The 27500-nt window shown below is 44.7% G+C and overlaps 2 protein-coding genes across 3 annotated transcripts; both read left to right on the top strand.

The window, feature by feature from the left end:
- Positions 1 to 322: 322 nt before the first annotated feature.
- Positions 323 to 7460, top strand: akap8l (A kinase (PRKA) anchor protein 8-like). The gene is made up of 11 exons (XM_053419679.1): positions 323 to 574; positions 2001 to 2613; positions 3123 to 3288; positions 3513 to 3562; positions 3758 to 3809; positions 3905 to 4010; positions 4303 to 4444; positions 4708 to 4813; positions 4904 to 5034; positions 5311 to 5406; positions 5646 to 7460. The coding sequence occupies exons 1-11, from the start codon at positions 360 to 362 to the stop codon at positions 6288 to 6290; spliced, it is 2322 nt and encodes a 773-aa protein (XP_053275654.1). The 5' UTR covers positions 323 to 359; the 3' UTR covers positions 6291 to 7460.
- A 1261-nt stretch (positions 7461 to 8721) lies between these two features.
- On the top strand, positions 8722 to 24764 carry LOC128437047 (bromodomain-containing protein 4). 2 transcript variants are annotated; one of them, XM_053419030.1, is made up of 22 exons: positions 8722 to 8799; positions 12128 to 12295; positions 13020 to 13260; positions 13375 to 13467; positions 13859 to 13996; positions 14134 to 14266; positions 14835 to 15268; positions 15356 to 15727; positions 15902 to 16030; positions 16756 to 16977; positions 17154 to 17377; positions 17458 to 17558; positions 17637 to 17894; positions 18583 to 18681; positions 18772 to 19182; positions 19677 to 20270; positions 21166 to 21266; positions 21374 to 21494; positions 21971 to 22104; positions 22232 to 22422; positions 22526 to 22769; positions 22875 to 24764. In XM_053419030.1, the coding sequence occupies exons 3-22, from the start codon at positions 13132 to 13134 to the stop codon at positions 22941 to 22943; spliced, it is 4197 nt and encodes a 1398-aa protein (XP_053275005.1). In that variant the 5' UTR covers positions 8722 to 8799; positions 12128 to 12295; positions 13020 to 13131; the 3' UTR covers positions 22944 to 24764. The 2 variants fall into 2 exon arrangements, with proteins under 2 accessions (XP_053275005.1, XP_053275004.1); XM_053419029.1 differs by lacking the exon at positions 8722 to 8799 and having other exon boundaries at positions 12154 to 12295; positions 21977 to 22104.
- The last annotated feature ends 2736 nt before the right edge of the window (positions 24765 to 27500 follow it).

A 27500-nucleotide genomic window follows, 5' to 3' on the forward strand; every position in this document is an offset into this window, starting at 1 on the left:
GAAGAAAGAACCAACTGCATCAGGGGTTGGTTCATCATGGCCACCGAGACCAACTACAGCTTAGTTATTGAGAGCGTGTGCAGGACAAGCTGAAATAGAGAAGGAAAGCGTGCAGATATCAAGAAGAATTTTACAAATCTAAGAAAATTATGGATCATTATATGGTGCTTAATGTTGACTGGGTCTGAGCAGGTCTTCAGCCAACTATCTTTATAAATAATTATTGAAAGTATGATATTGTATTTGTTTGCAGTATAACTTCTTTTTCATCAGTTTGTAATCATGAATAATAGTTATATTTTTTAGTGGTCACTTTGTCATAATTATATTCAATTCCAGCAGGTTCGAGTGGCTTCGACATGTACAGTGGAGGTTACAAGGACTCGATGTCCGGGCTCGGGGGCTATGGAGGAGGAGGAGGCGGCGGTAGCGGTCAAATGAAGAGGAGTCTATCTGGAGCGTCCATGCTCTCCTCTTCAGGCACACATGCAGATGCAGTCATTGCCAAGATCAACCAGCGACTGGACATGCTCACTCAGTTGGAGGGGGGATTGAAAGGGACCCGGAGTGACAGGTAAAAACTTTTCACCCTCGTTCTGATCCACATCGTCTTCATCCGTACATCACCACTTTCACACGTGCATGCCATTAAGAGCATCTAATGTCCCACTAGTTTATTTGATATTGAGAGTAATCAATCAATAACATACACAGTTGTTGTGTCGACTCGATTTGTAGCTGCTAGCTAACTGAGGGCTAATGTTACTTGCTGCCTGAACCATGTAGAGAGAGCGTTGTCACCGGAGTTAAGGGAAATGATAACTAGACGGGTGCTGTTAATGTGACCTGTAAACAGGGCAGCTTGCTCAGTACAGAGCTCAGGCACGGACACAAGGCCAGAAAAAAAATCTGCGCCTGGACGAAGCCCACCCCGAAGGGTTTATTACTTTCATCCGGATAAACATCTCGATAAAGGTCTTACCTCGTATTGATGCAAAAAAGATGCTGTAGACTTATAAAGCTCTCGGTAGAGAATAATTCAAGTTATCTTGTCCTAGTGTGTGTCCCGTATTCTTAAGATTAAGTCATAGTGGTTGGACACATAGTGTTATTGTTTTAGTCTTCACATTTCACACTCTGTTTGGGATGAAAAGGGCACGGGTTGCCCTCAGGCTGCAGTTCAGTGCATCTGAGGAGCTCTGACTGCAGCTGTGTGGTGGTTTGTCTGATTGCTGGTAAGAACAGTTGTGATCCATCAAAACCGTACATGTTGTGAAAATGCATGGCCGCCCCCTGCTGGAGACATACATCCTTGAACATGAAGCCATCTTTATATTGCTCTTCTTGAACATTACTTTTGTCCTGATTTCTTTATTTGTTCATGCGTTTTGTTTCTCTCATCCTCCATGTGACCTAACCCTATGTCCTGGCTTTAGGTTACACAAGTGATGAGTTTAACTGGTGCCTTATATTATTTTGTCAAGCTGAAATGTTTAATATAGGTTTGCCTGCCATATTAATTTAAACAATGCCCATAATCCTGGGTAAAAAAACTCCGGGATGTACTTTAATCCCCTTCCTGATTATTCATTCTAGTCCAGTCACCTCTTGTGTGTCAGGGTCACTGGTTCTCATGGACCATGTTCATGTCTGTTGAAGGATTGTCAGTGTATCCTTTAACAAGGAATCTGCGTTAAAAACTGCATTTCCCTAATCTGCAGGATAGTGTTAGATCTCCAACAGAAAAATGTGGTTGGATGAAACTCAGCAAAAATAAGAATAAATTCACTACATCGCCAAAGACCCCAAGCAGCATAATAACTTGTTTTGGATCATTGATTTCTGATCTACTGTGGTTTGTGAAATACAAACCAGACAAATGGAGAAAGCGAGACCATGGAGGAGATGGAAAAGCAGGTGGAGAAATCCAAACCTGACTGTCCTCCCTGCCTCCCTTGCTCTATGCTTCTCTCTATCAACCCTCTCCCTCCCTCCCGCAGGTTTGACCAGTACGAGTCTTTCGACTCGCGCACTTCCTCCCTCGCCTCCTCCCGAGATCTCTACAGATCTGGCGGCAGTAGCTATGGCTATGATGGTGGCCGTGGGGACAATCTGCTGCTGGGTCAGCGAGCAGGCTCTGGCTTCGGAGGGGGAATGGGGCTAGGAGGAGGAGGAGGCGGAGGCTTTGACAGCCCGTCCTCTTCCTATGGAGTCGCTAAAATGCGACAGAATATGAGGGATTCCTTCACCAGTAGCCAGGGAGGAGTTTCTGATGGTGGAGCATGGGCATGGGGAGGAGCAGGCCGACGTTCCCCCAGAAGGGGTGGAAGTGCCGGGGGTCGAGGAGCTGGCGGAGGTTTTGGAAATCTCAGGCCTGATTCCACTCCATTAGGCGTTGGGAGGGGAAGTGGCAGTGGTGGCCAGTCCCACCGTGGCCACTCTCCAGGAGGTGGTAGAGGCAAGCTCCCATCCCTCCTGTCCAACCGCATGTACCCTGAGAGCGGGGGCTTCTATCAGGGTGCCGCTCAAGGGCCTCACGACTTTCCTGGGAGGCACTTTGGAGGGGGCCCACGTGCTGGCCGCCAGCGAGGCCGCAAGAGACCCCTCAACAAAGTAAGTACCTCTTGCCAAATCAGACCTCTTCAGACACTGGGCAATAGTTTAGCCCTTTCTGATGTTTGTGTTCCCTCTACCAACTGGCAAGTCAGCCTAAAGAGCTAGTGCCTGCTGTGCCATCAAAAGGCCACAAATAACCCCCAACACACATTTTAAACCTCACTTGCTCATATAATCTTCCCCCAGCCCTTATTGGATGTGGTCAGAAATGCAAGTGACTGTTCTCTGCCCAATTATTTGTCTTGTTTATGTGTTGGGTCGTTGATTTCACTTTATAGCTTTGATTTTTTTTTTTGTATCTTTTGCCCCAATCCCGGGTCTTCTTAAGATAAGGCTAACGCTATTCAAGTGGAAACCTCCCATAAAAAGAGCCATATCAATACCGCTAATTGGCTTTGACCAGCATGAAGTGTAGAATTCATTGAAGTGTTGATGAGGAGCTCTGGATGTACTGTCTTTTTGTTGTTGTGGTTAGAAAATGTGAATTAACTTTTTGTTGACTGCAGCAGCAACATCAGCAGCAGCAACAACAACAGCAACAACAGCAGCAGCAGCAGGTGAAGCCACAACGTCCAGATGTCCAGAAAAAGAGAAAACAGATGCTCACTCCAGCCGATGAGCCTGAGTCCAAGATAAATAAGACCGAGAGTGCAGGGACAGAGGTTACCCAAGGTACGAAATGCCACACAAGCTTTGTCTTACTTGCCCCCAACCTCAAGTTGGATACGTATAGATCAGTCCCCTAAAGGTGCTGTGTTTCTGTTAAGATCCACAAATTATTCCCTAACAAACAAACAAACCGACAGCTGTATAAAATCTCTTCATTGGCGAATGTGATAAACGACCTCATAACTTAGGTGGGTAACGTTTGTTGTTCTGTTCTTCTGTGTCCATAGAGCCAGCTGAGAAAAATGGTAGTGCCAGTGAACCAAAGACTGCAGCTGAGGTGAGAAGACACAGCAACTCTTTGATTTCTAATCTCAGATCTATTTTTTAACTTTAGCTCCACTCGCATTGTTTGTTCTGATGCGTTAACTGGACTGTTGTACAGCTATCAAGCCAGGACAGAAGAATTCAAACCTCATTATTCGTATTCCAAGCACAAAAAATAAAGATTTATTTGTCCTTAATCTAAATGTAGGTTCCTGTCTTACAGGCGACAAAACCTGCTGGAGACGCAGAGGGAGATAAAGGTGAGTTTCTCTTTACATCACTCACTTGTCTTGTACTATTTGTGTCTTGTGTTAGTCTTTGCTCATCTAACTTCTGCTCTCGTGCTCTTGATTAGCTGCACCCAAGCAAGAGGAGAAGAAAAAGCCACAAGGAAAACAGAGCCCAGTACAAGGTCAGGACAAGCACCCCAAAATGAGAAAGAGACGGGGCTTCCTGGAAAGGTGAGAGAGAACATTTAAAACACCTGACAACCACTCGCAAGTCACTACGTCACTCTAGTTTCTATGTATATACACCATTATTCCTTTTCTGATTTTAACTTTTAACCTCTTGAACATGTAAAACATCTACCTGAAATTCTTTTCTAAATATATTTTGCAATGACTTTTTAATGGTTCATTTTGACACTAGCACGAACCTCACACAGGGCTATTTTAGATTTATTAATAAGTTGTGTTTCTCACTGTGCTGCTGTATTCTGGCGTCAGGTCCTAACCCTCTGAATCTTCTCAGGGTGATGTTTGCCTGCTCGGTTTGCAAGTTCCGCTCCTTCTACAAGGAGGACATGGAAACTCATCTTGACAGTCGCTTCCACAAGGACCACTTCAAGTTCCTCTCCGGCCAACTGTCCAAGCCCACAACAGACTTCCTAGAGGTGAGACTGAGATTCATCACAATCTATCAATAAGCTTTTAGACACTTTCTGTTTTAGCATTTTCCTGAATGCACTAGAACAGAGGGCATGGCTGTCTTTGAATTATACCCTCATAAAGTCCAATTTTTGTTCCGTGTGTGAATAACGACAAATTACATTTATTTCACAAAGGGAATTGCTTTAAACTGTTATTGACTGTATTTACAGTTGGTGTCTGGTGTTTTCTCTTTCTGATGGAAATGAAAACTTTGTGTTTTTTGTAGGAGTATTTGCAGAACAAGTTTACGAAGACAGACCAGAGGATCAGCCAGGTAGAGAACCACAGCGCTGCCATCTGCCAGGTTTACAAAGAGCAGGACCTCACCAGAGGTAGGTCACAGCTGCCTGTGTGCATGTGTGTGTCTGTGTGTGTACAGGCAAAGTAATTTCTAATTGCTGAAATGTGTCTCTTCCCTGTAGAACTTGGAATGGAGCACTTCATGAGGAAGGTGGAAGCTGCTCACTGTGCAGCATGTGACCTCTTCATTCCCATGCAGCAGCACCTGATACAGAAACACGTCAAGTCTGCGGACCACAACTACAACCGCAAGGTACGACACCAGTTTCACACACAAACTTAGGTAAATGTACAATTCATGACCTTAAAAAAAACATTTCTTCATCATTATATCAGTGAACTGTTTCAAAAATACTTGAAAAAACAGATTGTCTATAAACGAGGCATATATTTTATATAGAGCTCCTTACCACCAGTCCCGTACAGACTGAACCAACAAAGACAATCTTGGTCTAATGATGGTTGATGATTACACCGTTTCCTATCCCGTGCTGTGAATGACCTGGGGCTGTCCTTTCTTTTGTTCAAGGGGATGATGGAGCAGTCTAAGAGGGGCAGCCTGTCTGTCGCTCGGAGCATCCTGAACCACAAACTAATTGGCAAGAAGCTGGAGAGTTACCTCAAGGTATGTACCGTGTCTTGCTCAAAACACTTTGTACTGTTCTTTGCATATGGGAACATGGATAAGAGCTTGTGGTATCATGCTCATGTTTTTGACTGAAATTTAGAGCAGCACCTTAAATCTGAATATCGCCAAACTGCAAAACATTTTGTTGAAGTCACTTATTTGAATCTCATGTGATCGTGAGTGTAGAGCGGCTCCTACACAAGCAAATATACTTAGAACTGTTCTGTCATCTACAGGGGGAAAACCCATTCACTGGTAATCAGGATGACCAGGATCCAGATGACTCCATGGCGATGGACGTGTCCGAGCTGGACTTAACCAGTGAGACAGCCGATGGTCAGACAGCCGATGGTCAGACAGCTGATGAGCAGACAGCTGATGAGCAGACAGCTGATGAGCAGACGGCCGACAGTCAGGCAGCTGATGAGCAGGCAGCTGATGAGCAGGCAGCTGATGAGCAGGCAGCTGATGAGCAGGCAGCTGATGATAAAGCAGCTGATGATAAAGCAGCCGACAGTAAAGCAGCCGACAGTAAAGCAGCCGTTAGTCAGGAGGCAGACGCTCCAGCAGCTGATGGTCAGACGGCTGGTGTTCAGAAGGAGGAGCCGGCAAAGGGAGGTGCAGGCAAAGAGGCGGTCAAGGCTGAAGCAGTAACTGAAGCAGCAAAGGAAGAAAAGATGGAGGAGGACCTAGGAATGGGAGGAGAAGAAGGGGAGCAGGAGAACCAGGAAGAAGAGGATGGTTTCGAAGTGGGAGAAGACGACGAGGGGGAGGAGGGATATGTGGTGCACGACGAGATTGGCGAAGAGGCTTTACTGGGCGAGGATGAGGATGAAGGAGTGGAGGCAGCCGAAGTTGAGGAGGAAGAGAATCACAAATGACTTTTGAACCCTGGGTTTGAACTCTCAACCTAAAACATCTGTCTGGACCGGTCAGTGACCCCTCAACCCTCGCCTCCTAATTTCATTGTCAGGCTTATTAACAAATACACATATTGATCCTGTTCCCTCCAGTTCTTTCTATAATGACTTATTTTTGTTAAAGGAACAGTTCGACATTTGGGGAAATAGTTTTATTTTTTTGCAGTTTTTAGATAAAAAGATCACCTTTAACTAAAGCTGCCTTCCACAGTTTCTCCACGTTTCCCCCGGAGGAGGTGCAATCTGTGAACACAAATGTCAGTGAGACGCTGCGCAGTTTCTGTGGACTTTATCCGATAGATGGACGCATAGATGACAGAGAACCATTATCTCCCGTTGACAACACGGTGACTCACACAGAAGACACCGATGAATGTGTGAAGAGAGTTTTATGGTGATAAGAGCTGTCGACGGTGGCAGCAGAGTTAATGCGTCACTTCCTGCCTCTGTCTGCTGCACCCGGCTGATCCACCTCCTGCCTGAATAACGCAGAGGATTTGTTGCTGGTGTAAACGCATCTATGGAGAGACCCTCCCGCTGTGTTGTGCATGTGCTCATTAAACTCTGGGTCAACACCGAAACCAATTCTACGGATTTTACCCGGAGGTCATCTCTGGAAAACGGCTCATGTTGGTGTTCCTCTATTTATTAGCTTAGACTGTGGATCTCCAAGGCTTCCTGATGAATGCTCATAATAATATTCAATATCTACACTGCGTCGGTTTGCACCGTTACTTTATATTTGTTTTAACAAGACAAAGAATAATTGTATTTCCTAGAATGTTTAACTGTTCCTCTTAATAGTTTTTTCTTGTGCCTCTAAATTTTGGATTCATTTGTTTAGAATTTGTCATGAGTATTGTAAAGTTGAGACATGATGTACTTTGTTTTTTCTTCTGATCACAGGTGGCACAATGTCACAGCGTTCTGCTTATTATCAGTATTCATGATGAATGGATGTTTGTTCTCAGTTTTACTTAAATCTAGAACAATGTGGGTTTTTTCCTCCTGCAGCGACTGAGATGTGACCGTGAGCTCTACTGTTTGTAGAGTTGATGGGATATTCTGTCGCGTCCTCTTTAATGGTTGTGTCACTCTGAATAAAAAATAAACTTGAAGAAATCACTTTCACTGTTTTAAGATTTTATTTGGAGTCATTTACCTCAAGTCAAAAGAAGAGAAGTTAAACCAGTGACCGGATGGACCACCTATGTAAGATTGTCAACAAACAGGTTATTAAGTCAGTTTGCTTTCAAGAAAAAAACTCTTCACCTTTCACTACATTTCAGCTTCCAAGTACTAGTTAAACAATATAATACCAGGAAGGCTATTTGTCTTAGGGTAATTAAAAGACAAAACAACATGCAGACATGCACCGATTTAACAATACAAATTATGCATAAGTAAAGTTGAAAGAGTCCACATTGAGGAAAGGCATTTCAGAATATATATTTTTTTATTTACATGTTGAGCTCTAGAGGCCAGAATTGACCTCACATCCGACAAAATAACAATATAACATGAATATGGTACATAATGTTGCATAATGTTACTGAAGTCTGGTAACGATGAATCTACCAAATTCAGTCAACTGCCTCATAAGCGCTGAGGTAAAGGAATTATCCATAAAAGTTATTCAAAAATAAATAAGGGTTAATAAACTTTGATTTGATTTGATTGAGGCAGAGGTGCATATTTGTCACCTTTATAAATATGTTCTGTTATAACTAAATAGAACTCAGAGCAAACAAATCGTCAGCCTTGTTAATACAGTTGTATGAAAATGTTGGGTTATTGTTTAATTTTATTAATTAAAATAAGTAAATACAATCCTAGAAGAAAACTGAAATGAGAAAAACTGCATTAGTTGTTATATATCAATTTGAAAAAGCAGGAAAACTAAAAGGTAACTATGGCATTAAAAAAAGTTAATGGTCAGCTTTTTTTAACCATCATTACCAAATGCGTTTATTATGGAAATCCCTTTTATTTTGGTAAGGACAAGGGAGAGACAATATAGAAGCAGTGAATATAAAGAAATATTTAGTAAAAATTATTCAAATGAAATGGAAAATACAATATTTTTAGGGCAGTTCATTTTTGCACATGTGTTTTCTTATTATTATTTTCGACTTAGACCTGTTGACATTATATGAAGAAGTTGAAAGGCTCTAAACTATCTTCTTTTCTTTATATCAAATAAATAAAAAGGTTAGATAGTTTTAAACCAAACAGTTTTTTAAAATATTAATTGAAACATGAAATTCTTTCAGTCTCTTGCGTGATGCATACCCGTGGGTGGGGTGGGCGGGGCGTGCGGCTGAGTGGGCGGCGCCGAGGTTGGGTGACATTTGCGCTGACAGACGCTCGGCCCTGCCCCCGTGCGTCTGACGTCAGCGACGTCAACGCGACTGTTTGTTCTGGATCTGGGGCGAGGAAGGTCCGCGCGGCTGACACCCGCCTGGAGAAGGTAAAACCCGCGTCCCGCGCCTCCGGGTCGGTGCCGGAGCTTCACTCGAACACAGCTCGCAGCCTCCGGGACGCGCTGGAGCGGCCGCGCCGGCCGTCGGTGGCGCATTTGGCGCGCTGTCAGTGAGCTTCCTCGGTGAGCGGAGCATGAGCGCTCTGCGCAGGCCTCGCACCGGGTCGGAGCACACGAGTCAGATGGATTTTAGCCCTTTAACTTAGCACGGCTCGCCGCGGACGGCCCCGGGGCGCCTCGGTCCCCTCGCGGCGCTCGCCCTTGTTCTTGGAGCGGGACCCTCCGTGCTGTCAGCGCGCACGCTCGCTGCAGGTCGCCCTCACGCTAGCCTGTTAGCGGCTAGGCGGTTTGTTTGTAGCCCCGCAGGCCGTATTCGTGACATAAGTTACGTACCTTTCGGCAGCGTAGTCTACGCGCAGGTGGCGCAGACAGACTTTGCGTCATGTGGAGCGTGTGAACCCCGTGCGGGTGGTGTTCTGAACGGCCGCGTGCGTGCGGAGCTGTCACTGTCACTTAGGGCGAGTGGACATGGCGATGCGGTGACAGGAAGGTTAGCAAGACGCTGCTAGCCGCAGCTGCGCACGAACCCTCCGTAAGATACGTAGCGGTATTCACCACGCTCAGTTACGCCGGCTTCGTAGCTCCGCTCAGACTGTGACAGGAGCAAAATGGCTGATTGAATGTGGTTCAATAAGCAGATTGAGGATGAAATGACTTCACCAGAGCGTCGTCCTCGACTCTGTCGATCAGCTGACGTGTGTTTACTGTGCAGGAGTTGGTGATAAGACCGGGGAGCTGATCTCTGGTCTGATTTCCTTCTCTCATCTCCTCCTGCTGGTCACTCACATCTGATGTTATCACGTACAAGTGGCAGTTTCACCACAGTTTTTTAAATTGGCAACAGCATTATTTCATGTGCAATCCACTCACTGTGCATAGTCTCACTCTGCACATGGTTCTCTTGTGTTTACATTCGTTTTTATTCCATCCGTATCTTTCTATATTCCTTTCATTTAAGTGTTGCATGCTACATATTACTCACTGATGCCTATTTTTGACTCTTGCTGCCATAATATAGCAGATTTCCCCCATTGTGGGACTAATCAATGACTATCTTATTATATTGGACACTGCATTAATAACTCTGCTCCTGTTCATATTCCCCTTAAGATACATGCTTTGTTTTGTTGTAGCATCAATTAATGTCTGGAAGTTTGTTGACAGATATGGATTTATTAGGCCTATGACAATTATATCAGGGGGAAAAAACAAATTCATATTCTGATATATTAGTCGACGTATATCAGGGCTGGACTATATGGCCCAAAATTATATTGAGGTGAAAACCTTCATATCAGCTGATAACGTTTACTATCATGGTAAATGTCTTATTATTTCGGTTTTAAACTTTGCTTAATAACAAACACTTACCAAACTGCAAAACTTTTTACTCATAAGCATTATATCATTATATACTTAATCTTTGTTATATTGTTATTAACGCAAATTATATTGGGATAATTATTGATATTGTCTTATTGCCCAGTCCTTATATAGGTTTAAAAACAATTGCCAATGATTCCAGAGAAGTCGTTATCAAATCCTTTAGATATAGAAATCGAATTGAGGCAGTTTAACCATGAAGCGTATTAAACTTTAATTTTTTAAACTACAAATAAAAGGAAAACACAACCAAATATATAGACCTTGCATTAAGAAAATAAACATTCTCTTCATAAATCAAATGCATCGTTCTGTAAACTGCTCGTACTACAAAGTATACAAAAGCATGCGCATCGACAAATTGATTAAACTATTTAACTTCATAACTTTTTAATACTTTAGTGTATAGCAGAAGGCAGTTTTTTATCACAGTATTTACCACCTTTTTGTTTATATTTTTTAATATACATAAGTTTGCATAGTTCATTTAATCTTTTAAGATCAATATTTAGGTCATTTGGCGATGAAGTGGAGCTGACCTCATCAGTGGATAAAAGTTCTACACAGACTGAAAAAAAATCTGTCATCGTCTTTGTGAAATTCCCGTAAAAACCTTTGAGCAGTGCGACCTGCTCGATAAACAGTAATCTAGAAACTGTCAAGGTCCGAGGTCAGGGTTTGGTCTTTTACATCCAATAAATCCTGGAAATCTCATCACTCTTGTCAGATCGCTTGGCTAACAGTCAAACAAGATAAAATGGAATACACAACACAACACAATAAAACAACTAATTATACTTGAGTATGAGGAAAAGCTTCCACACAAAGAGTAATAGAAGAAGCATTAGAAGACTCAGGATGATGTTTGCCTGACAAACTGCTCTTTGTACCGAGGAGAACATTTGGTAATTCTATACCTGGTTTGTAACCGACAGCAGAATAGCTAAAAAAAGAATAGCAACAGAATAAAAAAAAAAAAAAACACATTCATAAGTGTCATGGTGGCAAAGCACCAACGAGCTGAAACTTCAGACAGAAAGATAAGCGAAGGGTTGCAACAGCTCAGAGACCTTGACTAACACAAGACGAGAAGGAACACGTCAAGCACCTGTTGTGTGTCTGTGTGAGTCTCAGTTCATTTGGGCACATCCAGATTAGATTGAGTTGTTTTCCTCATGAAATATTCACGAGAGGCTCTTTTAATTGACTCTTAACTGGCTGGTGGCAGATCAGTTTTGAACACTTGTACAAGAGTGAAAACAGCTACAGCCACAGATGAGTAGAGGTGCAGGTGATTTATCGGTCCCATTCCTGTCGTCTCTAAATACCACTTTCTCCTGGGCACTGGTCTCGGCTGCTCACTGCACAGAACCATTAACCTTTTATCTGCTAATGGGTTTTAATGTTGGTTTAAAAACATCCATGTGACTTTATCTTTACCTCAGTTTTAGGCCACATTCTGCTTTTGAAAACTGTTTCCACGTTTGCTGTCCCCACTACAGAGGCGTTTGGAAATTACTCTGGCTCTCATGTTGTCTTACTGACTGGGTTTTGTCAGTCATGGCTCTGATACCAGCAAAGCCGTGCTCACAGACATTGCCACTAACAGTTCCCTCTTCATCATCATTCCAAGAAAAGGAATCGCAACTCTCTTAATTTCTTGTTTTCAGTCTTTTGTACAACTAAGCAGCAAAGTGCACAGTAGACCATCAGTTTATGTAACCAGTCATGTGATGGTTGTTTTCAGGTTTGTTAGCATGGACTGAGATTACTACAGATACTGAGCTAAGATGCTGGTGTGGACACTGAGACACACTTCTTGTTTTTAAACATCATTATAAACCACAGACATAATGTTCTCCCTCTCTCACAGGTGTGACACTCAGCCCTCTACCAGCGTGTTGCGGTTTCCTTGCCTCGACAGCGCGCCGCCTCTGACGGACTTCAGGTGTCGCCTCAGGAAATCGCCCCCCCCCCCCCCTCACCAACTGAGTTATGATCACCCAATCGGATTAGACCACAGCGGCACGGCTACAAACATGTGAGTCCCTGCAAAACGACAGGCTTCATGTTAAACCTGATTTAAGAACTTCAGAAAGGAAACGTTGAAAGTTTGTGTTCTCTTCACTTTACAACCACGGACTCCATCGTACATAAAGAGACATTAATCTTTAGAGAAACGCATTATCTGGAGAAAACAAACAACTGTTGTTTCTCTTCACGTTGTAAGTTTAGCTTCTTTCAAGTTGGTGTTTTTAACAGCTCATAGCGAGTGTCCTCTTTTAGATTTTTTATCTGTAACTGCTGGATGTTTGTGTATAAGAAAGATATTTGTCACCCAATCATCTTATTCTCTTGCTCCAGTCCACATCATCATACCTTAATTTCTCTATGAATTACAATAACAGGCAAGTAACAGATCCAAGAGGGGGAAGGAAACTGCCAGATTTTTATTCGATGTGACATTAAGTGTTTATTCCATTTGTGGTGAAAGTTGACGGGGGTGGGTGGGTCAGTTCTTAATTTGATTATTAGACATAACTTTATCTAACATCCAAGCAGTTTGAACAAAAAAGAAAATGTCAATGTTAACATTCAGGTTTTCTTCTACAGATGAAACAGTGTAATGGGCTGGCTTTATCTTTGACGTGTGGAGCAATACTGAATGTGGTTTCACGGCCTGATGAAGTTGAGTCAGAGCAGGTTTCACTAAAAGGAGCAGGAGTGGCAGCGGTGATAACGAGTTTGGTTTCTCATCCTTCCAGAGAGTCGAGTGAGGAGTGGAATGGCCTGAGGGGGGTCCCCCCAGTCCCACCTGCCCCTGCCAGGTCCCGACTGCCTCCACTGTCTGCTCAGCCACTGCGACCCACCGCCGCGATGGGAGACGGACTGCAGGCAGGCAACAGCCAGAACCCCCCCTCTGCCCCCCCACCCCTCGCCTTCAACGCCCCAGCACCCGACACGTGGGACCCCTCCAGACCCAAACGAAAGACCAACCAGCTGGAGGTAGAGGGAGATTTCTCTGTCTTTCAATACATGAAATCTTTCCCCGGTGTTCTTTCAGTCTCCGCGGCTGACAGATCTGAGTTGAATTGATTTTATGACTTTGCTCTTTTTCAGTACCTGCTCAAAGTGGTGTTTAAGGCGGTATGGAAGCACCACTTTGCATGGCCCTTCCAAGCTCCCGTAGACGCCATCAAACTCAATTTACCTGTGAGTACAAAATACACAACTGAAATTGTGAATTCATGTAAAATGCAAATTACACTGCAGTGCAGGTGATTGTCGGTGCAGCAGAATATCCTGTTTTTCTGCCTCGGTTTTTTCCGGACTCTACTTCTTCGCTTGATTTGAAAAAATAACTACTCGTCCGTTATTCCTTTTGCCAAAAAGAAGAAATAAGTACTTGCAATACTTATTTCCTCACATAAAAAAAAACACTGCAACAAAAGCTGAGCTCAGACTGGAGGAGATTTGGGGCAGAACACTTAGTTATAGACCTTTTATGAAATTATGAGCAGTGGTTGATTATGAAACTGGTGGGACAAATTAGTCTGAGTTTATCATTTCATCAAGCATCTATTCCTCGCCTGCTCTCTTCAAGGACTACTACAAGATCATCAAGATTCCTATGGACATGGGCACAATAAAGAAACGCCTGGAGAGCAACTACTACTGGAACGCCCAGGAGTGTATCCAAGACTTCAACACGATGTTCACCAACTGCTACATCTACAACAAGGTCAGCGACACGATGGCGTCCGGTGACATGAATCCCAACAACCTGTAGTTCTGATTCCATCAAGGCAGAGTCCTAACCAAACTTACGTGATAACTCAAAGAGAAGAGAGATGTTAAGGTTTGTCTTTGTTTGTCTAGCCGGGGGATGATATCGTCCTAATGGCCGAGGCCTTGGAAAAGTACTTTCTCCAGAAGATCACAGAGATGCCGCAGGAGGAGAAGGAGATCGCTTTGGTCACCAAGGGACGGCGGGGGTTCCGACGGGAGTCAGGTATGAGTTAGAGAGATATTAAAAATATTGATACAGTTTGTTTTGGAACAACAGCCTTTCCTGGTAGAAATGGGAATTCTTTCAAAGTCGGCATAAATAGTGATAACTGATTGGATTTGGGAGGTCAAAGGTTAAAGTCTGGGTGGCCTCATTGAACACGATATCTCAAGTCTGCCTTTTGGGGTTTTCTTCAAATTTTGACTCAGAGATTAATTCTCATGTGTCTGGAGAACAAACTTAATGTAGACTGTGTCTGTGTTGGTTGGTGGTGCAGGCAACCTGTGGTTATTCTACTCGATTGTGGTTGTGTGTATTCTTACTGTGCTGTGACTGGTAAACTAGTCTAACCAGCCAAGCGTCTGTGTTCAGAACTTATTGTCTGTACTTGTTTCTCGTAAACCCCACCTAGTTTGGAATTTGTATTGTTGAATTACGTTTAGCCTGATTGATGCTTGTGTGACATGTCCTGTACTGTTCTTGAACGTTTCATTACCTGTCCTAACCAGGTCTGGGGCCAGCTGGTTGGTTTGGATTAATCATCTTGCTTTCTTTTTCTTTTTTTTTCCAGCTATAATCACAAAGTCAGATTCAGGCCAAGACTCTTCGTCCCCCTCCTCCACCCCTCACACACGAGGCTTTTCATCCCCGCCCACCACCCCACACACCCGTCCTGCACCCACCCCTCAAGGCCCTCCCACATTAGCCCTGGCCCAGCCTCTAACACAGCCCCTGGTCCAGCCTGGAGTCCACTCCATGTTCCAGCCCATGTTCCAGCCCATGGTCCAGCCCTCTTTCCAACCCTCGATGCAAGCTCTACTGCAGCCTCAGCCTCCCCCACGTGTGCCTCCTACACCCACCTCCCACACCCATCAGGTCAACCAGTTCCCCCTCTCAACCTCAGATGTCCTGGCCCAAGGCCTGACCTTTGTTCCCCCTTCAGCCCCAGCACACCCAGGCCTCCTGCCCGTCCCGATGCTTCAGAGTCCCCCCGCCCTTATCAAGGTAAGGAAATGGAGAACTCACTCTTGAAACACACAGGCTCATTCTTGCGTCATTTTTTCCAACCTCTGACCTCTGCTGCGCCAACAGCAAAGAAAGAGTCAGAAGAGGAAAGCAGACACCACCACGCCCACCGCCAACGACCAGCTCAGTGAATCATCTCCCGTCTCCGCCGAGGCGCGGCCACGTCGGGACAGCATTCGTCCGTTGAAGCAGCCGAAGAGAGACGCGTCGCAGCCGGACTCCCAGCATCACCTGGTCGCTGGTTTGGAGACGGGGGGGATGGCGACGCTGAGTCGTCAGGAGCAGCTGCGTTCCTGTGCGCGCCTCGTCAGAGAGATGCTCTCCAAGAAGCACGCGGCGTACGCCTGGCCCTTCTACAAGCCGGTCGACGCTAAAAGTCTCGGCCTCCACGACTACCACGACATCATCAAGCACCCCATGGATCTCAGCACCGTCAAGGTGATTTTATTCAGATTGAGGATCAGCATGCAATGACTGTTATTAACTTAATCACAGGGAGAGACAGTACATTGCTGCCTTGATTTATAATTGGCCAGGGAAGCGAGAATATGAGATCCTTGTTGTTATTCTGATGAACAAACTAATGAAGACAGTTTTGTTTGTCTCCCTCAGAAAAAGCTGGACAACAAACAGTACAGAGACGCTCAGGAGTTTGCAACTGAAGTCCGGCTGATGTTCTCCAACTGTTACAAGTACAATCCTCCAGACCATGACGTGGTCTCCATGGCACGCAAACTACAGGTGGGTGAGCACATCTTACAACACCATGAGCACCATATGACCAAAAGTATGTGGACGTCCATGAAACGCTGGATGGGATACAAAGTGCAGCAGAAGAAAATATTAACAGTATGTATTAATATATACATACATGTATACTATTAGATTTTTAACAATACAAGAACAGTTCAAAGTTTCATCGAAGCATGTTTGAGTAATGAGCAGATTTGATCATGTTACTTATTATACAGCAGTTACAGCCATTTAATTACATGTGAATCAGAATCAGAAAGTATTTATTGCCAAGTAGGTTTTGCTCTGGTTATTGGTGCAGACAATGAACATAGAAACACAATAAATACAACACACATAAGAAAGCAATAAAAATAAACAATAAATATTTACTTCTTATTTACTCCCTTTTTCTAATATTTATACAAAGTAACATGTATTTAGACATAAACATATCTAAATAAGATATATATAATAGATAAAAGATATAAAAAGTGAAGTAAAAAGTGAAATGCAAGATGCAAGACAGTGAACAGTGTCAGATGTAATGCAGTATAATATAATATAATGTGTTAATTTAACACATCCTTGAGGTGTGGGGGTGGAATAAAAGTCAGAGTCAGTTGGGGGTCCCGGGCCTCGTTGATAAGGTCAACAGGTTAAATATTATTTATGTTAAATGGTTTTCAGAAGGTTTTTCTCCAGGTCACAGTTTCCTCTGTTTCTCCCGACAGGACGTGTTCGAGATGCGTTTCGCTAAAATGCCCGATGAGCCCGAGGAGCCCCCCCCTGTTCCCACCCCGTCGTCGGCCCTCCACCCTGCCCCCTCCACTCGACAAGCCCCGCCTCCTTCTGCTGTCTCGGCGGGCGAGAGCTCCACCTCCTCCGAATCGGAGTCCTCGGGAGGAGGCCCGGACAACGAAAGGCAACATCGATTGGCTGAGTTACAGGAACAGGTTAGAGGATGGAAAATGAAGGGGGAGGGAGGCTAATGAGACACAACAGGTGGGTGGGCCACGCAGAACAGCTTTACCGAATGTGGGTAATTGCTGAAACACGGAGAAACAAATGCGCAGGCCACTTTGTTTTCGCCTCTCTAAGATCATTGTTGTGTGTTTCCCGTTTCCTCCAGCTTAAAGCTGTCCACGAACAACTCGCAGCACTCTCTCAGCCGCAGACCATCAAGCCCAAGAAGAAAGAGAGGGAGAAGAAAGAGAAGAAGAAAGAGAAGCACAAGAAGAAGATGGGAGCAGAGGAAACAGTGGAGGCCCCTCCGCCTGTGATGCTTCAGACGGCCAAGAAGAGCAAGAGCATCAAGGAGCCGCTCCCTGTGAAGAAGGAAAGGAAAAAGCCGGGGTAGGTTTGACAGACTTTATCTCGGTGATGTTGTCGTAGCTGCGTTAACTGGAGCTAATCAGATCATCCGTCCATCACAGGAAGAAAGAAGGAGTAAAGAACAGCCGGCCGACTGCCCCCCCCCAGCCGGGGCCGACCCCTCTCGTCCCCTCGGCCTCTCTCGAAGCAGAGGATGAAATAGGTGCGTGTGTAACTGGTGAGCAGGGTTTTCTGTTTGTGAAAGTCTTTACGTCTTTAACGATGGGGTCGTCCTCTGCAGATGTATTTGGGGGCGTGTCCACTGAAAGGGGCAGGCCTATGTCGTACGAGGAGAAGCGTCAGCTGAGCCTTGACATCAACAAACTGCCCGGCGACAAACTGGGCCGCGTCGTGCACATCATCCAAACACGAGAGCCCTCGCTGAAGAACTCCAACCCGGACGAGATCGAGATCGACTTCGAGACGCTGAAGCCTTCCACGCTGCGCGAGCTGGAGAAATACGTGTCCAGCTGCCTCAAGAGGAAGAAGAGGACATCAGGTGGGCTGCTGCTCTGACTCAGTGCTCGGTTCAACTGAAGCTTTACGATTCCTACAGTTCTCAGTCGAGTCAAAGCGCTTCTCACATGAAGGTCTCACTCTACCGCTCATTTTAAGTGTGGTAAAATATTTAACTAATGTAGGGTTAGGCAGAACTAGCTAAACTGTCAACAGTATGGCAAGGATGGCAAAATGGTGTTGGAACCTGTCTAAAAGAACAGGCTAAACTTAAATCAGAGCACGTTTCTGCTGAGCCCCTGAAGTCCCAAAATATATATTTTTTATCTTTGTGCACACAAGTTACAATCTTGTGTGCGCAAGATAATTAAGTTATATATACACTTAGTTGCGTTTATACCTTTTTTTTAAAGATATTTTTATTTCACAGCGACAAGAACTTCATTGTGTGACTTTCCCAAGTGAAGATAAAACTTGATTAGCTGAGTTTTCTCCATCTACAGTACAGATCTGCTGTTTGTATCTGAGTGAATCAAACACAAACCTCTTCTTATAATATATATCTTGTGCCACAACATTAAATAAATATCATCTTTTGGGACTTCAGGGGTTCTGTATGTTTCCTTAATATGTTTTCCAGTGATTTTGTCTTCACACCAGCTGAATGTCAGTCAGAAGTGAAATAGAAACGGCCGGTTAAATCATTTCTGAATGTTGTGGTTGTGTTGCAGTAGACAAACCTCTGGAAACAACAAATGTGACTAAGATGAAGACGGGATCTTCATCCTCAGGCAGCAGCGACTCCTCTGACAGTGAAGACTCTGAGAATGGTAACGTGCACACGCAACATTAAATGGCTCCTCATGTGATCTGCTTCCCCGTGGATCTCCTACTCATTTCATATATTCTCATTCCACCAGGGCTGGTTCCCACACAGCAGAAGAAGACCTCGACTAACAAAGACATCAAGCGACCACATCACCAGTCCCTCAGCAGCGGAGTCGTCCCTGTCCCTCCTCAGCTGCAGCCTCAGCCTCAAGTCGTCCAGCCCAAGCTACCGTTTGCCCCCCCTCCCCCCGTCCCCGTCCCTGTCCCCGTCCCCGTCCCCGTCCCATCTCTGAACACCTCCCAGCTGCTGGCCTCAGGATTTGATCCCCTGGCTCACTTCATGAACCCTCACCTGACGCAGTTGAACACGGAGCCGATTCCAACCATCGCTGCTGCTGGTGTCCCAGTAACCACCGGCCTCCTCAACACAAACACACCCAGTAGCCAGATGGCCACTGGGACGCACCCGTTCCTCAACCAACATCCCATCATCCCCTCGCCAGGTACTTCAGTGATACTTCTCTAATTATTATGATACATATTTAATGAATAAAGTTGCTAGTATTTCAATTTAGCGACAAAGCGTTTGTTCTTTATCGAAGATTGAATAAATAAATCTCACTAGAACCAAATATAATCTAAAATATAATTTTTATGTCAATGTAATGTAAAGTTTATCTGTATTTTTAGATTGTTCTTATCTGCAGCTAATCTCTATCGACTGAGCAACAAACCGGTTTGAACTCAAACAATATTTGACATTTCTGGATGATAAAATATGATTTTCATCGTATTAACACCAAAGTCTGATCCTATTCACAGCTTTTATTTATGATTTAATGTATTTACCCTCAGCAGTTAAACCTCTAAGATGTAGTTTACATCGTCAGTGGTGTTTTGGGGGGGGGGGGGGGTAACCTTTAGTGAGTGTCTCTTTAAACTGGAATGTTGTTTTTCTGAACTTTTCCCATCCCTCTGTTCCCTTCCTGCTTTGTAGCGCTCCACAATGCTCTGCCCCAGCAACCATCAAGACCGAGCAACCGGGCGGCACCGCTTCCCCCCAGGCCGCCGCAGCCCCCCCCGGCCTCGCTCCCCTCCCTGCCCCCGTCCCCCTCACCCCAGCTTCAGCCTTCGCTCCCCCTGACGCTTCCCCAGCCGGTCCCCCGTCCTCGTGTCCCCTCCCCCCCGTCACACGGCATCTTGGGCACCCTCTCTTCACAACCCCCCATCGCCTTGCTGGAGGACGACGAAGAGCCGACACCCACCGAGGCCGAAACCCCGCCCCTCAGCCAGGTGCACAGCTTCCTGCAGTCTCTCCAGCCTCGACCCCCCCCCACGCAGACGCAGCCCATGCACACGCACTCGCCCGTGCAGCTGATGCCGTCGTTGCACATGAAAGCCATGGCGCTGTCCGCCCCGGCCCTGGCCCAGAGACACGGCTCTGCCCCCCCGCTCATGCAGCAGCCGTTCCCGCACACAGCGACGTCCCAGCAGCAGAAGAGCCTGACGCTGCAGCAGAAGGTTCAGCAGATGCAGCTGCAGCTCCAGCAGCAGGCGTCACCACCGAGTAAAGCAGAGTCTTACTCAACAGGTGAGATCAAGACTCAACAGCTCGTACACTGAGGGCTCTGAAACAAAGATGATGGGTCACCTGATAGCTGAGGGGAAAAGAAAAACATGTTATTCTGTTCATCACTTTTCTTACTTTCACCTCCTTGTGAATTATAATGTGGCTAGGAAAGAATAATCTGTTAAAAGGGGTTCACAAGTTGGTAGTGATGAATTACCCTCTCCACACAATCAGTGCCTGTGTAGGTGTTGTAGGTCCAGAGGACATTTGTCTCATTCCAATAACAGATATTCGAATGGGAATAAAGATAAATAAATATGGGGCAAACCAAATCCTGCTCAGACGTGATCGGTCAAACTAGAAAGAGAATCCTCCGACCCTCAAAGTCTTGTCCTTCACCAACAGATTCTGTTTATTCTCATGAAAAACCTGTTAATATAGATTAGTCCACAAGAGGTAAACAATACATATTTGATTCAATTTAATTCAGCTTAAAAACAAATGAATTAGTACAGCTAAGGTTTAGAGAAATAGAGACTTTTGTTGCCTATGCACTGCAGGAATAAGAAATTCATAAATATACAATAAAGATATATATATATATCTTTATTTTTTAACTACTCCAATGTCTTTGTACTTGTTTATCTTCAGTTCAAGTAGAAACAGGGTAACTATGTCTCACATGGTTCATAATGTTAGAATAAAAATCTTTGTTTCAGAAGTAACATTTGCGCTTTTCCGTGAAAACCTTCCTACGTGGCCTCCACACATAGATTAGACTTGTTTTATCCTTTTTTTAAAGCACTTTGTAACTTTGTCATTAAAGTACAAAGTCATAAAAATACATTTTGCAGACGTCACGGCACATTTAGACAAATTTGTCCTTGAATGAAATGGAGCCTGGATGTTTCTCTAGGTTGCCTGCGTGAGAGCCCCCCTCCCCTGATGATGCACTCTCCTCAGATGCCTCAGTTCCACACAGCCGGACACCAGTCGCCGCCACAGACCAAGAAACACGTGAGTGAAGAGTTGCACGTTTTTAAAATGCAGGAAAAATAACAAAGGACTAATTTGTTGTTGTTGATGAAGGAGCTTTTTGGTAAATGAACGTTTGTGTCCAGCAGGAGCCGAGGTCCAACCTGGTGGAGGTCAAAGAGGAGAAGCCTTCCCACTCGCCCGCTCTGCCCCCCTCCCCCTTCAGTCCTGTTGTGCGTCAGGATTCACACAAACCCGACAACAAACACAGTGAGTTAAAGACATTGTTGTGTTTACTTTATATTTCATCATGTCTAAAGTTAAACAAGGCGACTTTGCTGAAAAGATATTGAGCAACTTGACAGAATCTTAAAGTGACGATGAGGAAGTTACGTGTGTGGAGAAGCTGCCTCCCTTGTGTTCTCTTGACTGACCAGCAGAGGGCGCACCATGGGTCCCTTTCTATAGAAGTGTATGAGAAAATGTCTTGATTTGTCACCTCACTAAACATTTCTCCAGGGATTTTACATCTCAGTCTCTAGTTTCAAGTCTTCTTCAATACAACAGGATGTGGATTTTCTGAATCATGGTCCCATTTAGAGTCAAATACAGCTCCTACACACTACTACACATGGCTAATACGCTTATTTTCTTTAAAAACAACATCGACAGCCCCTTTTCAGAGGCATTAGTGAGACTGTTCAGGTGCAGGTGTGTGGTTAATCTCCATGTGGTGTTTCTCTGAGGATTAGATCTGAAGCCACTGGATGGTTCTCGCCCTGGTTCTCGCCTCCTCGACTCCCCGGCGCCGCCGTGCTCCCAGCCGGACGTCAAAATCAAGCAGGAGCCCAAAACTCCCACCGCTCCTAAGAAGACACAGGTGTGTATGAGTGTGGGAGACTGAAATCGACCTCCTCCTCTGGTCTCTCCTTTATTCAGCCTCACATTTTTCCTTCTCCACCTTCCTCTTCCTCACCGCTCCATCTTTTTTCCTCCTCCTCTCCCAGGAAGTGAAGTTAAAGAACATGGGTTCCTGGGCCAGCCTGGCTCAGAGGTCCCAGTCCACGCCGGCCTCGGCTGTGCGCTCCTCCAGCGACAGCTTCGAGCAGTTCCGCCGGGTGGCGAGGGAGAAGGAGGAGAGGGAGAGACAGCTGAAAGCCCAGGCTGAGCAGGCCAGGAAGGGGCAGGTGAAGCATCGGTAGGTGGGAGGAGGACGGAGAGAGACGTCTGGAGGAGACGCCATGTCAGAGAAACTAAGACAAAATCCTTACTTGTATTAATTTCCCTTGTTCTTGCTGTAGCCGTGAAGACGAGGACACCGTGGAGCCGGCTCGTCGAGTCCAAGAAGACACTCGCCGCCGCCCGGAGCAGCAGTCGCCGCTTGCTCCCACCCCTCCGGCCTCGACCCCGCCCACCAACTCTCCACAGGCTCCTCCCACTCAGCCTCAACCCCAGACGCCGACCTCCTCGGCTGCACAGAACGCCCTCGACCAGCAGAGGGAGATGGCGCGCCGCCGTGAGCAGGAGAGGCGCAGGAGAGAGGCGGTGAGAGCAAAACTGAAACTGCATTAAGAGATACTTGTTCAAACATTGTTTGTTTTTTTTGGACAGGTATTAATTTGTCTCCTTGTTGTCTCGTCCCGTCCTCAGATGGCGGACACCATCGACATCAACTTCCAGAGTGACCTGATGGCCATTTTTGAAGAGAACCTGTTCTGAGGATGTCTGGAGTGAGAGAAGGACCCATAGACGTACACGAGAAAAAAGAAAATATTCAAAAATGCATATACACCACGAAGCTCTGATATACATGGTCGCTGCTCATATGAATGCAAACACACACTCTTAATAGTCACTGTCCCTTTCTCTCAGTAGTTGAAACAGCTGGCTTGTGTCATGTGAATGAGGAGCGGGGTGGGGGGGTGAAACAGAAAGAAGAAGAACCTCCTCCTCCTCCCCCCCCACTGAGTTTTCCTCCAACCTCAGATACGTTTTGGTGTCTGGCCCGGTGTTTATGCTCGTTGGTTCTCCGGGGACGACAGACACTGACATTTTAAGAAAGGAAAAACAAGGACGGCAAAGTGAAGAGGAGGCGACTCGACTTTAACATAAAGTAACGGCCATGATGATGATGATGACGATGATGATGATGATGGATTTAATTTAAGTGAAAATGAAAGAAAACCCTTATTCTCTTAATGTGTGACAGGAGAGAAACGGGGGTTTAAACTAACAGGTGACCGAAAGACGGACTGATCACCTGGTTCCTTGTTTTCTTTTCTCCTCTCGTCTGATCTCGTGTCTGTTGTTTTATTTTTTCAAGTTTTAGATTTTTAACCGGGAGGGTCGGGGGGGCCGGTGTGGTCGAGTTAGTCGTCAGGTTCGAGCGGTCGTCTGAGAGTCGGTTGTTTTCTCAGGACACGGTGGAAATGAAACACACACCCCCTCAACCCCCCTCAACCCCCCCACCCCCCCTACCCGGCCACAGTCACACACTTTTCTAAGACATCCTTCCTCCCTCCACGTCCTGCTACTGCTTCCCTCTCCGGCATGAATTGAAGAGGTGATGGAGGAGGAGGAGGAGGTGGAGGAGGAGGAGGTGGAGACGCTCGGGCCTGTGTACAAATTAAAAAAATAAGCGAGTGGGTGACGAGGGAGGAAACGGTGGCGTTTTTAAAAAGTTGTTCAGAGTGTGTCCTTTGCCTTAGCGCTCTGGCCTGTAAACTATCCATCACACCCCCACAAATTATACATATATATATAAATAGATACATGAATATATATTATATACGATGAAAAAGTCAACGCAGAAGAACATGGGAGGGATTTGGATTGCGGGGAGCAAAGCTCGTCTCTGTGTTCATCTTGAAGCTCTGGTTTTGATTTTGTAGAATTTACTGTAAAGAAGAAGAAGAAGAAGAAGAAGAAACTTTTTTATGATTCTATCGAGAGGATAGTTTCGTCTGTCTCGTTCTCTCCCACCTGTTTCAGTTTTTTCTTTTCTCTCTCGACTCTATGCCAAAACCAATCTATTGAGTGCTGAAAGTTCATTCACATATTTTTTTTTTTTTTTTACATGTAAAATGCATCTTCTTTTCACTTTATATTAAAGGCTACGTTTTTATTGCTATTTAATTTTTCCTTTATTCCCTTTTTAAACCCCCACAGTCCTGCAGCAGTTTGCCTGTAAATCCTTTGAAGACGCGGTTCTTGAGATCGCTGCTCGGCCCCATCATTCTGTAGTTGTCCCATAAATCTGCACTTAAACGTTTCATTACTCATCTTTAATTCTTTTTCTTTTCATTATTTCTTATCATTTACTTGTTTGTTTGTTTGTGTGTTTGTTTTGTCTTTCTTAGCCGTCGCGTCCTCCACTATCTCCTTCACAGCGTCTACAGTCTGATGATAGGTTCTTGTTCGTCATCTCTTGTCTTTTAGTTTTTATTTTTGAAATGTTTTTATCGTCCATGGTTTTTTGGGATGTCGTGTGCCATCGTGTTTTTCAGGAAACGCGAGGTTTCTCCCCCCCCCCCCCCCCCTCCCGGCTTCTGTAGGTCGACCCAGATATCTGAGTGTTTTCAAATCTATAATCACTTCTTTCTTTTTTTCTTTTTTTAATGTTTCATTCATTTCTTTTCTCTTTTCATATTTGATTGTTTTGAGTTTATTTTGTTTTTCCTTTTGATTTGATTTTACCCAGGACAACCTGTCGGTATGTTGGTGAGTGAGGCATTGAGGTCAATAGATTCATCTTGTTCAGAGTTAAACATTTTTTTTAAAGAAAAGTATTAAAATAATGTTTAAAAAACTAAACTCTGGTGCTCAGTCGTTTGTTTGTCCTCGTCGCTGCGGCTTTACGTGGATCATCCCGTTCCACTTCCTCCTGCTATCAGGAAGTGAAGCCAGAATATCCTGTTTATGATGAACAACTCCAGAGTCCCGGCTGTGAATGTGATGTGTCACCAGGTTTTATAGCATTGAGTAACTAATTAAAACCAAACTTAGAAACTGTGATGTTAGGATCAAAGGAACATCTTTGTCCTATTAAATGATGTGGAAGAAGCAGGGAGCGTTCAGGACAATATGTCATGTTCATCTTTATATCCAGTTTTACAGCTGACGGATCATAGTCTGAGGGAGGGATCTGTAGAGAGAGAGAGAGGTCATTTTGGCTTCTTATCCACTGGCCAAATGTATGTGGACACCACTGGCTGGTTTCCATGGTGGTTCCAAAGTTCTTTTCTAACTTTACTGAAGCTGATTGGAGAAGAATCCTGTTTCAACACGACGGTCCTCCGATGCAGGAAGCCTGGTCCATAAAGAAACGTTCATCCAGTTCAGTGTGGAAGACGTCCACATACATTTGGCCCAAAATGTGTCCTTGTAAAAATGTATATCTGCACAGAGAGGGAGGGAGAAGAGCTCGGATGATGCTGGATTTCTAAAGTTTGATAGTGACGTTAATACTTCTGGTAACGATGAATAATGATCAGCAAAAAATAGCTTCATTTGTATAATAGTTAAAGTTCTTAACAGGATTAGATCAAATAAATAAAGACAAAGACACATTAAAGTTCATTTTAAGACTCTTAATACAGGTCTAAATGCTTCATTTTAATCTATATGTTCAAACATCCCAGCACTGACCTTTGGAGGGTGAATGTGAATATGAATTACTGTAAATAAAGTCACATGGTTTTGTTAAACTATACAATACTCCCAATACTCCAAATCATAAAGTTACAGATTTAGTTTGGGGACCATAATAAGGACAAATCAAGAATTTTCCCATTTTACCCCAAACAAAATCTGTCACTTTATGATTTGGTGTATAGTCAAAGGATAAGACCAAAACTCATCCTCGGTTTGGTTGTAGAAGAGTAAAAACATATTTATATTGGTTCAAAATGCTTTATTCATTCTCACACATTATCCTTACCTTTTATTGTAAATTAGAAGTACTATTAGTTTTTAATTCAGGAAAATTAGGGGATGAGTGGGACGATGAATGCAAGCTTTGAAATAAATAATCCTCTCTGGGATATTTGGGTGTATTTTAGGAGGAAGTGGAGACATTTACTTCTTTATTTGAAATCTTTACTTACGTCTTTATTTACTCTCTTACACAGGTCATAGAATATTTATTTACTCATTTACACATTTGCCTCAATTTACTTTTACTTTAAGTTGCTGCATAAGAAGTTTTTAGAAAAGAATAATTATCACATGATAACAGATCTGAAGTATTTCACATCCTATTCGTAAAACGACCACGTTAGAAAATGTGCAGATAAATAGAAAGCATCCAGAAGAATCAGGGACACGAGGGTAGTCGAGTCTCTGAGGTGTTAAAGACGACTCGCTGTGTAATGGGATCACTGGGCAGGATGTACTTTTACAACAGAGCAGCAGAGGATGTTGTGGTTGGGACCAGTTTGAACCAGATGCACGTTGGAAACACGGATCCAGACACTGTCAGTGAAGTGATTCTTACAGACACAGAGGAAGTTCAGAATCTCCGCTCTGCACTTTGAGGCCGGCCTTGACCCCCGAGCGTCTCACGTCCACATCCTTGACAAACGCACACGTCTAATAATACTGTGCAGACACTGGTATTTACACTGTATCCTAAACTGTCTCCTGTGGCCTCGAGGCCGGCTGATAAATCCAGCTGCCGCTCTGCTCAACCTGTCTTTATCTTTCCCCCCCTCGTCCCTCGTCTCTTTTGACTTTCAAATCGAGGCCTCTGTGGTTTTGCATAGTGTTTTAACTTTGAGATCCAGTCCGGGGCGTGACAGAAACCAAACCTGAACCCGGGAGGAGAGGTCAGTGAAACCACATGCAGGAGAACTACAGGCCCCTGAACTCATCAGGTGAGAGGATGAGAAAAGACCCAACGTGAAAAGATAAGCCATTGCAGCCTTTCTGCACTCGCATCTTCTTCCTTCTCCGGTGACTTCAAATATACAAAGTGAGAGAAACAAAGCTTAGAGAAATATTCGGGGAATGTGAGAGTAGAGCCACGGCAGAGTCGGTTCTGCAGCTCTACCTGGAGGAGAGATGTTTAAGATTGAATGGAGAAAAGAGGAACAGGGAGCGAATGAAGAAGTGAAATACACCAGGAGGACGAGGACGCCGATGAGAGGTGGATGAGTAGCCGAGCAGGAATGAGAAACTTTAGCTGCTGCTGCATGTGGCAACAGATACTCGAGAGTTGGCTGAGTCGCCTGGAGAAGTCATGTGATCCTCTTGTAGACGCAGAGAAGCTCAAACTCC

This window comes from Pleuronectes platessa, chromosome 3 (genome assembly GCF_947347685.1).
Source record: "Pleuronectes platessa chromosome 3, fPlePla1.1, whole genome shotgun sequence".
Classification (NCBI taxonomy): Eukaryota; Metazoa; Chordata; class Actinopteri; order Pleuronectiformes; family Pleuronectidae; genus Pleuronectes; species Pleuronectes platessa.

Excerpts from the sequence above, each read along its gene's own strand:
- LOC128437047 (XM_053419030.1), top strand. The coding sequence starts at position 13,132 with ATGGGAGACGGACTGCAGGCAGGCAACAGCCAGAACCCCCCCTCTGCC. Across the intron at positions 16,978-17,153 it reads TGGCTGAGTTACAGGAACAG|CTTAAAGCTGTCCACGAACA; the intron begins GTTAGAGGATGG and ends CGTTTCCTCCAG. Across the intron at positions 17,378-17,457 it reads AAGGAAAGGAAAAAGCCGGG|GAAGAAAGAAGGAGTAAAGA; the intron begins GTAGGTTTGACA and ends CGTCCATCACAG.
- akap8l (XM_053419679.1), top strand. The coding sequence starts at position 360 with ATGTACAGTGGAGGTTACAAGGACTCGATGTCCGGGCTCGGGGGCTAT. Across the intron at positions 3,289-3,512 it reads AGGGACAGAGGTTACCCAAG|AGCCAGCTGAGAAAAATGGT; the intron begins GTACGAAATGCC and ends CTGTGTCCATAG. Across the intron at positions 5,035-5,310 it reads ACCACAACTACAACCGCAAG|GGGATGATGGAGCAGTCTAA; the intron begins GTACGACACCAG and ends CTTTTGTTCAAG.